Raw genomic sequence first — 10,988 nt, 5'->3', positions numbered from 1 at the left:
TTAATTTAATTAACAAAAAAATATATATTAAAAAACTATTTATTGTATTAAAATAAATAAATATTTACATTTTAGTAAGAAGATTTGTTTGTTTTATATATTAACATTATTAGATTTTAATAATAATTTATTCAATGTTTGTTTTTTATTTAACAATTTTGATTATTTAAAATTTTAGTATTTGAAGTAAAATTAGACAAAAATTCATTTTAGTTTACTAAGTAATGTAATAGTAGATTGAATGCTTTTAATGTGTTAAATTAGCTCATAAAAAGCTTTATTTTCAATTCTGAATTGCCTTAATTAGTTGAATGGTTGAGTTATCTTCAATAAGTCTTTTATTAGGAATAAAGCTTATAGAATACTTTACTAGTTCTATATTTTAATTCATTTTTCTGATTAAATAAATAGAAAGTATCATGTAAACAATAATAATAAAGATATTTCCAATTATTATTAAGATAAACTTTTAGATCTTTTCATCAGATTCAATAAGTTCAATTGATTTCTAGAAATATTTCTATGACAAATCAAGAATATCTAATAAAAGCATACTGATCCTAATATATTCAAACGTAGCTGGGTCGTTTTGGGCAGGAGTATCTGAGTAAAATTAAAACACCTTCCTTAAAACTCTTAACAAACCTTCAATAAATATTCCCTGATTTATAGTATTACATTCTTTATATAATTGAGGAGAAGAATCAAGGATTAAACAGCTGTTTGCTTAGTTAAGTTATTAAATTTAATCTGAATAATAATATTGTTATCCTTTTATAGGTATAATCTGAAAATTTTCTAGATAATAAGAACTAATCTATTTAATATTATTGTTAACAAACTGATTAGAAAGCTTTAAAGGATCTAACTCAGGTTAATAACTTATTAGTTGATGAGCTGTATTTAGACAAGTTAGCTATGATATTTTTTGCGAGTATTCTTTGTATTAGTCTAAAGGCTCTACAAGACTATTAAGCTGGTTCTTTGTTACTATAAATATCTATTATTTTATAAATAAATTAATATTTTAATCAATCAATCAATACTGAAAATCTTCAAGTTAATATCATATCTCAATATATTTTTTATTACTGAATAATTTCTTTAATTAAGAGCCATAATTAATAAGGCTCAATTCATTAATTTTTATTAAAACTTAAAAAATTTTAATAAGAGGCTTTGGTATAAAAAAGCCTTAATTAAGGAAAACTGACAGTAATGAAATAAAAATTAATTAAAATATTTTTTAGTTTTATTAATATGAAACTTGAAAAATGATTTAATTTAAAATATTAAATTTTTACCACTGCTTGAAGAGTAACACTCATTGAGGCGGCTAAAATTGTAAAAAAAATCATTTTGATAAAAACTAAGTTCTAGTTATTAATGCTATTGTAAAGTACTTAAGTGTGTTTATGTTTTTCTTGTTTTTAAAATGTCAAAGGTCTAATATTAGTTATTTGCTTTGAATTAAAAATATGGGAATGCTGAAGATTAAATTTAACATATTAATCTTCATTTTACTCTAGAAAATTAATTATATTTGAAAGCTTAATATATTCTTATTCTGCTTCGTTTTAACTTATTCTTGTGCTGATGTAAAGATATTACTTCACAATGTCTCTAAATCTTAAATTTATTTTTATCAAAATCAAAATTGACAAAAATATGAGAACCACCACCAATATCATTATTATTAAATTCATTTTTTTAATCATCTAAAATGTGCTATCAATTGATTCTTAAATTTTTTGGCTTAGACTTTCCATAATCTAACTAATTTAAAAAATGCTATTAGCAGAAGTTTGTATACCAACAAAATTATTTTGAGATGTTGCCTAAAATATATCAGAAAGAAAGTTCTCCAATTTATTAGAAATAGAGTTCTATAGACCATATTAAGAGTTTATGATCACATTCAAACTCTCATATTCATCAATATAGTTATTCAATAATTAGTTAATGATTGATTATAATTTAGAATAGCTTAAATTCAAGTTGAATTAGTAGAAGCTCTAATTATTTGCTATTATAAAATTTAATTTTATTTTAAATAAAAATAAATAAAGAATATTAAAAACATTATTTTTCCTATAAAAAAAAATAAATTACCGTAAATCCTCATAAATTCTCAGCAGCATAAATTTTCACCATATTTTGTGAATATTTATAATTTTGATGATTACCATATAGTACGTTTGGGGAGGAGGGTTGGTGAGAATTAATGAGGATTTACGGTATTTAATTTTAATTGGTTTTTTATTTGATTGGGAATTAAAAAAGATTAAATCTAATTTAAAATTTTCAAATAATAAATATGATAATTTTATAAATAATTACGATCGTTTTGAAGACCAAATACTGACGAAATAGACTAAGAAAAGGATAAGGAAGTAGATTCTTGTATTTCATAAAGAGTAGAATCGTCTATAATTTTTTTCACATAGTTGTTGGAGAAAATTTAAGAGCCGATTGTTGCGAAAATATGAAGACAGATAATGAATAAGAAGATGACTTTAACTAGTGCTATAAATTTAGGCTTTTTATTTGTGTAAACTATTCTGCGAATATTTTCAATTTTTTTTGCAACTTCAGAAAGGTGACTAGATTTTTCTGAGACAGTTTCGGTTTCTTCTTTTTTACCTTCACTTCTTATGCTGAAATTTTCATCTTATTCGTTATTATTTTTTTTACCATTTTTCATTAAATAATTGATAGCTTCTTCATCTTCTTCATCATTTTCATCAGAAAGAGTGCATTCTATGTTTATTGCGTTATTTTTTTCAGTCATTTGTTAAATTTTCATAATAATCTCTTTTTTGCTTGATCTTTTAGAAACTTTGCTGTCCTTATTTGTGATGATTGTTCCTTTAGTGAATTAGGAATTTTTTTCTTCTTTCTGAATAAAAGTTTGTTAATTTTCAATTTGAAAAATATCAATTTATTTAGATGATTTGCTTTTCCAATAGCTTTAATTATTAAATTGGATATTATAGTTTTTATTTGCTATTTTTTTGTTTTTAGAGCTTGAACTTTCAGAGTTGGCGACTTCGTCTATTTGATCAATATTGGAATTGCTGTCTGAAGAAGACATTTCAACTGGTACTTTATTTAGATTTATAATGCGAGATTAGTTAAACTCAAGTGCTCTCTAATTATTGTAGTCATTTAACTGAGATAAACTCTTGCAGTTTATATTTTCTATTTCCATAATATGACTATCGTTTATTGATAAGTTATTGTTTGATAAAGCGTGAAATATTTTTTCTTGTTAGTTATTAATTTAAGCTAAAGAGTGATCAATTAAACTTCCTCTTGGAGAAACCATATGAGTTAAATTAATTTACTCTAAATCTCCATGTGTTGTTAAATTATTTTAAGTATGTTGACTGTTAATGCTTTAAATATTCTTTTATGATATTGTAATTGGAATATATCCTAATTTTTATTCAATGTTGTTATTTTTTTAATTTTATCCTCCACCTAACCAATCATTTTCAACTATCTTATATGAATCGTTCACTCTTGAAATAAATCTTAAATTATTGTTATCGTTGAGTTTTGGAACAACATTTGTTTTATGCTAAAAGCTGTCATTCATAAAAATAAGGTCTTGATCCATTTCATCTAATTATGAAATAATATGTTTATTATTTTCATCAAGAGATTTCAATGATTTTTGCGAGTTTATATAATTCTTTGATTGAATGTTTATGAGTTCTTCATAGTCTAATCTATCATGAGAGTTAATTGGGTTTGATGTTATTTTAGTTGAATGAGTATCTTGTTGTGCTTGCTTTTTATCTTCTTAGAAATTTATTTATTTAGAAGCTTCTTTTTCACTTTTGCACTGATCTGAAGAAGGTTTATTATTTATTAAAGCAGTCATTGAAGGAATAAAAGCATTTGAAGTAACCTAATTCTACATTTTTTATGAATAACAAGAAAACTAAGTGTTGCTTTTCTACATCGATCCATTATCACTCTTAATTGGTATGATGCTAATAATTTCAAGAATGTATAAAATCAACTATTCACCACTGATCAAAGAGAATTAATTTAATATTAAATTTGCCTTTATATCAAACTGATAAATATCTTCATTTTCTTCTTCTTCAAATTCATCTTCGTATTCTTCTTGAACTCTTATTATATGATACATTAGTCTATTATAGTGTTTATCTTTTCTCCAATAATTCTTAAATTTGATGATCATTTCATTCATGCCTTGATTCAATTTAAATAAATAAATATTAATTAAAAAAAAAATTAAATTACGAGAATTCAGTTTTAGGACGCATTTTAAATTGCTGATTTTGCTCTTCTGTTAGCATTCTCTTAAATGAGTGTCTAAGTCTTCAATGAAGAGGTAAATATTAGAGTGTATGAGTTATTGTACTGTGACTTAAGGACATATAATCTGACAAAATTCATAAAAATTTTAGGAAAAGCTATCAATGAATCCATGCTGATTGATAAACAAATACTGTGAATTAGATTGCTTTCTAACAATTAGAGAACTAAAGATAAAGTCATTATGCAGCTCAAAAAAATAATTAATGTATAATTTAATTGGAAAGATAAATCCTTTCTTATTTTTAGCAAGAGTTTATCTGTATTATCTTAGAATTTTTGACTAACCTTAATCAATAAACCTTTCTAAGAAAAGATCATGCTTTTCTCCTATTATCTAAGGCATAACATCATTCACACTTTAAAGAGAGTCGAACTCTAATTTTTTATACCCGAAAAACATAGGAGCACTAGCTGAATATTTGAGTATTTTACCAACTTTAGTTCTAAAATGTGCAATAACTGTTGCAACGTTGCCTTATAAAATTTCTAATCCAGATATTGTGTACCAAGAACTGTAATAATCCACTTTTTTTAGAGAATCTTTTAACTTATCTTCTAAAAACAAAGCTTTCTTTAAATCTTGAAAAAGCACTGCATAAAATATAGTGAGCAATTTGCTTAAATGTGGAGAATTTTGGTGATATGAATAAAATGCTTCTACTTTACTTTTGAAAACCATGCCTTTTTTAATTATATTTTTCTATTCTGCATAAAGGTCATTTAAAGAAGAAAACCCTTAAATGAGTTTCTCAAAGTAAAATTGTTTCAACTTAATCATCTCCTGTAATCTTTAATTAAAAAATTTTTTTATCTCCTCTATCACTACATAAGATTCAAAATTTTCATAAGCTTTAGCTTCTAAATTATCTTTCTTCCTTATAGAGTATTTTAAAGCTTTATCTTTATTTTTGATTTCATTTTCAATCAAATCCGATAACGATTTTTCAACTACTCTAAAGTAGTAAGGTTTTTAATCAATATGGAAAGCCCATTTTCTTACAAAATAAAGAGCTTTAATAAAATTTGCTATTAAAAAAAAATTTTGTAAAATTTATATTTAAGAAAAAATCAATTTAAAAAGATTTTCTAGAAATAAAAGAATTTTTCAATTAAAATGGTAAAAAAATAAATTTTAATATTTAATTTTGAATAAATTAATACAAAAATATTTTATCAATTAACTTGAAAGTGTATCTAATTAATAATTTATGTTTATAGTAAATTATAAAATAAATAAACTGTAAAATCATTAACACCAAATTATTGAAAATGAATCTAATTCTAATTTATGCTGATAGTAATTTATAAGATAAACTAAAAAAATATTAATACTAAATTATTGAAATTAAATCTAATTCATAATTTTTTATGCTTAAAATAATTTATAAAGATCAATAAATTATATATAAAAATATTAAAACCAAACTAAGAAAAAATTTAATCACTAATTAAATAGTTAGAACAATTATTTAGTTAAAGTAATAAAATAGTTAGAATTATTATTTAAGTAAAAAAAATGTATTTATTTAGAAATAAAAAATTAGAATTAATTAAAGAAAATATTTTAATCATACAGATTTGAAAAGAAAATATTTAAATTGAATGAATAAACTAAAATAATTATACTTAATTACCTTTGATTTCTATTTCAAAATAAATGTATCGTATGCCTAGGCCTATTAAAAGTTAATAGTTTCTAGAAGTATAAAGATATCTGAGGAGCTACTCGTATTGGTAGTCAACGAATGTTAGCGTCCATTTCTTAAAGCTTAAAAAGTCCTATTAAAGCACTGAAAAGTTTATTTTTGCCAATTTATAGCTACCTTTAATTGTTCTTTGCTTTACTGCTGACTTTCTCCTACTTTTTGTATTGGATTAGTTTGTGGTAGACGTTTTTGAAGACTTTGTAGTAGAACTTTGCTATTTATTTTTGAGCTCATTATTCTAAAAGTTTACCATTTCAGTGAATAATTGGGTTTTGGTTCCTTTTGAAAATTGTGCTTGCTTTGGAGTGGCTGTCATAATAGATTTTCTTAAGGTTTAGCGCAGACTCTTGCCATCAGTTGGAGACATGTTTTTAATTCTTTGAATATTATCATATTCTTCTATATCTTCTTAATCTCTATAAATATTTTTTCTTGTAGTTTTGAATTACTCTAAATCAGATTTCTTTCCAAATCCATTAATCGGCACAAGACTACCATTGTTAACTTGCTTGTGCACATCAAAATCTTCATTTAATATCATTTAATATTAACAAGGACAAAAGTTATCTACGCATTCTCTTTAGTGAACTTCGAAAATCCCCAATAAAGTCATTTAATTTTAATAAGTTTTCTCCATTAGTAAGTGTACTACCTCTTACAAAGCATTAACTGTCTCTTATGGTTTTTCTCTAAAAATAGAAAAATCAAACATTCTTGTTTTAAACAACTACATTCTCTCCCACTAAGCTAAAACTCCTGCCATAAAACTTCCTAAAACCAACTTAATAATAAATAAAGCATTATTTTAAATATTTCAATTTATTTTATAAATAATAATTCGATTTAAAAATAATACTAAAATAATAATTTTTCTATGATTAAAAAGAAATATTTTAATATTATCAAATATTTTTTATTGAATATTTAATGTATATTCTATTTTTTTCGTATTTTATTAATTCTTTAATCAGCATTTCATTTTTATTTTTCATCTCTATTTTTTTAAATATTTACAATCGATAAAGGGTGCCCATCAAATGATGAATTAAAGTAAGCTATCAATATTTTTTTTATAATTACAAATTAATTTCTTGCTTAGAAAAATGTTTAGAGATTATTTATCTGTTAATTACATCTAAGAATATTACCAAATTAAATGAATCTTTAATATTCAATTATTTCATTATTTTTAGCAGATATATGATTGGTTTGTCATAAAAATATTATTAAATTTTTGTTTCATTTTAAGTGAAAAACAAAATGTTGTATTGGAATTACTTTATATTAATTAATAATAATTTTGAATTTTCTAATTTTTCAAATACTTGATAGAATTTTTTCAAATTTTTAATTTTGATCTCTTGATTAAAGAATAAATACTATGTAATTTCATAGTAAATTGATAAATAATCAATAATTAGTGTCAAGATATATTTATTTAATGCTTAATTGCTGGTAGAATTAATTTTTAAAATGAAATCTATTTATTGTCTTTCTCTTATTTGGCTCTAAAAAGGTTAAATTTGCTAAACAAAATAAATAATTTCACTTGTTAAAAAAGCAAAAAATTACAAATAAGTAAAGGAAGTTGGAATCACTTAAATTTTTATAGTATCTGATATGAAAGAGGATTGTGGCTGCAAAGAAAAAGTTAAGGGAGACTGCATATACATAAGAGATGTTTTTAGTGTAAAGAGGATAGGAAAAGAAGTATTAAATGAAGTAAAACACAGCAAGTATCTCAAAAGCAAAGAGAGAAAGCTAACTATCCAAGTAACTCAGTATATGAATAATTAAAATGAATGAATAATCAAATAGCTTTAAATTAGTAAACTGACTTCTTAGCCCATTAATAGGGATAAATTGTGCTATAGAATGAATTATACTATTTATTACTGATAGAAAAACACCTAGTACTATGTTAATTACTATTAATATATATCTTAAAGAATCATCTGAATATTGTATATTGTTTTAGCACCTTTTTTCTAAGTTTTACTAGCCTTAAACACAGAACATCATACTTGCTGTAATATCGGCTTAAATATTAAATAGAATCCATCTCTGCATTTCCAAGAAAAATGTTGTATAACCCATTAAAAGCAATCTTTTTTTGAATTTTTTATCACTAAGATTTGTAGTTGATCTTCCTAAAATATAAAAGGTGATAAGAAAGACTACTTCTAGAAAAATTATCAATGAATTTATTAAAATGCCTTGTGCTTCTTGCTGAATTTGCAAAAAATCTTTTAAAAGCGGAGACACTCGAGTGTACTCACAAGTCTTTAAAAAATAGTACAAAAGTTTATCTTGAATTTGAACTTGGCTAGAAGAAACAGATCCAATCAGCTGCAAGAAAAAAATAATGATTAAAAAGTGATAGTAGAATTTGGGTCGCGTGAGCTGTTTCTCAAAGTAATTAACAAAATAAAAGACTTTTGAGCTTCTTTATAATAGGTGGTCTCTACTAGGATTGTAAAATGTTCTTATTTTTAAATTTCTTAGCTAATTCCATTGGTCCTCCTATTATATTCCTCCTTAATATTAAACTGTTCCTTTTAATGCTTTTCTTTAATTTGACATTCGCTATAAAAACTAAATGAATTAAGTGATTTTTGCTTTATTAAAAGATTATTTTTTTTATTAAATATTGAATTTACCTTTTTTTTTGCTTACAATATAATTAATATAATGAGCAACCAACTATTAATCAAAGCGTATCATGTATTCGCTTTTGATAATTAATTCTTAATTCAGTAGCAATTTATAGCTAGCAACTAAATCCTAAATTACATTTAACTCTTATTCATAAATAAATAAATACTTTTGATAGCAAAATACACTTAATCCATTTCAAAAATATTAAACTGAATTTACTCCTTTCGTTTAAAAATTAAATTAAACAAAATTTAGTGAGCTTTAAACGATCACATTGAAATTTCAAATTAAAGAATTTGAATATTTATTTCCTTTCTTTTATAAAAATCTTTAATTTTTCTACTGGATTATTTTAAGCAAACTACACTCGCAAATTAAATAAAGCTTCACGCTTGTAATTAATTTTGGTAATTAAATAAATTTTGAATCAGAATCATTATGATTTAAATCCTAATCGCAACATTTTAATTTATCTTTCAATATATTTTTTCATAGGTAATACAAAATTTCTTTAAATTAATCTTCTGAGCTTTTAGCACTACTAAAAATTACACTTTTTAAAGGAAAAGCTATCATAAATTTATAAATACTTTATACATAATATATTTATTAAAAATAAGTTATTATAGCATCAGTTTCTTTTTTTTGAAAAGAAAACATCTTAATATGGTTTATACTCAAATTAAAATAGTTCCTAATGATTTTATCTTCTCTTTTAACATCTTAAGAAAAATTTAAAATATATAATTTAGTTACCGAATTCAGCTAATTAAGCAAATTAAAAAAAGTAAGTAGAAATTGTAAATTAAAATTAAAAAGTATTACCTTAGAAAAGAAAAATAGATGAAATTTAACTTTAAAAATCAAACTTTTAAGAATTTAAAAAAACAATTTAATTTTAAAAGGAGCTTCTAAAAATATTTAAAAGAGTGTTTTAACTATTTGATATGAAAAATAATTTTAAATTGTAGATTTTTTAATGTTTTATTTAAATAAAGTAAAATTAATTCAATTTATTAAATTCCTCATTTATTGAATTTATTGATGTAAAAGAATGAAAATATTAAAAATAAATTAATTTAATTTGAGGTGTTTTTATAGCTAGCTTAATAAAATATTTATAATTAATTAAATGTTTTAGAGGTATTTAAATATAGAGCATAATCATAGAATATTTTTTCAAAGATTCCTTTAAGTAATCAAGTTTTAATAAACTCTAAATTTGCTATTTAATTTATTTATTTTAATTACAAAGTAAAGATTAACTCATCACTAAAAAAATAAAAACAATGCCATTAGCTGCTATTAGGATAATGTATTCCTCAAAAATAATTGGTGTTGCTTGTTTGTTATTTAACAAAATAAGAAAAATATGAAACAAAGATGTTTTATAGAGCAATTACTTATTTATTCTTTGCTAATTAATACATGCAAAACTAAATGAAATTGTTTTTATAAAAAATAAATACACTCAATTACTGCTTTTTTTATTTTCTTCATTGAAATTAAAAGAGTAGACATTATCTTAATTTTATTATTAATTGGTTTCTTACTAATTATTTTATAAATTTGTATTTGCTTAGAGTTATTACTGGAGTTAATCAGCAACACCATCAAAATGATAGGGCTGTAAACCAAATATGATAGCTATAGATTCATTTTTATTAACCCATTCTTTGAGTTCTTGATTTGTATAGATGTCTTTAAAAAGATCACTGTTATGAGTATAAATTTAAGGGTAAAACTGCTTCATGCGTAACAAATGCTTTAAATAATCCTAATCGCATTCATCAACTAGTTCCTTTCTTAATGGAGTTAAATTTTAATAGACTTAGTATGTTGCCATTTTGCTAAAATAAACATAACCACCCATAACCATGGTAGTATCTAAAATCATTCTCTTGAAAGATATCTCACCAAACTAATTTGGAAGATATCTTCTCAAACTTAAACTTAATGCAAATCCCAAGCAAACTCCTGCAACGCTTAATTTTAACATTTAACCTATTTTTTATTATTTTAAAGTGTTACTCCTCAAAAGTCATTTTCCATTTACCAAAAGATTCTAGAAAAAAAATTGATTACCTGTTTATTCATTAATCTTTGAATCTTGAGTAGGAGTTGTTGGTTTATAATTTTAAAAGAAATATGTCACATCTTCGCTAATTACTTTAAACTTATCATTAATAAAATATTTTTCTAATTTAGATAAATCCATCTCCTTTATTTCCTTATTCTTCTTTTGCTTATATCCTTTCTTTGTTTATT

General features: G+C 22.9%; 2 protein-coding genes across 2 annotated transcripts; both read right to left on the bottom strand. All coding sequences in view use genetic code 6, as the record gives it.

The window, feature by feature from the left end:
- Positions 1-283: 283 nt before the first annotated feature.
- TTHERM_00835520 (transmembrane protein, putative) lies at positions 284-8,786 on the bottom strand (the record flags this gene model as incomplete). The annotated part of the gene is made up of 6 exons (XM_001031315.2): positions 284-1,000; positions 1,305-2,026; positions 2,341-4,227; positions 4,279-5,382; positions 5,991-6,843; positions 7,635-8,786. 6 exons carry the CDS (start codon positions 8,784-8,786, stop codon positions 284-286), a joined length of 6,435 nt encoding a protein of 2,144 aa, XP_001031315.2.
- A 1,405-nt stretch (positions 8,787-10,191) lies between these two features.
- TTHERM_00835490 (hypothetical protein) lies at positions 10,192-10,938 on the bottom strand (the record flags this gene model as incomplete). The annotated part of the gene is made up of 2 exons (XM_001031312.2): positions 10,192-10,724; positions 10,806-10,938. The coding sequence occupies 2 exons, from the start codon at positions 10,936-10,938 to the stop codon at positions 10,192-10,194; spliced, it is 666 nt and encodes a 221-aa protein (XP_001031312.2).
- Between the last annotated feature and the right edge of the window lie 50 nt (positions 10,939-10,988).

This window comes from Tetrahymena thermophila (assembly GCF_000189635.1).
Source record: "Tetrahymena thermophila SB210 genomic scaffold scf_8254728, whole genome shotgun sequence".
NCBI classification, from domain to species: domain Eukaryota; phylum Ciliophora; class Oligohymenophorea; order Hymenostomatida; family Tetrahymenidae; genus Tetrahymena; species Tetrahymena thermophila.
The sequence above is the reverse complement of the archived record's forward strand: the minus strand, read 5'-3'. Positions and strand labels throughout refer to the sequence as shown.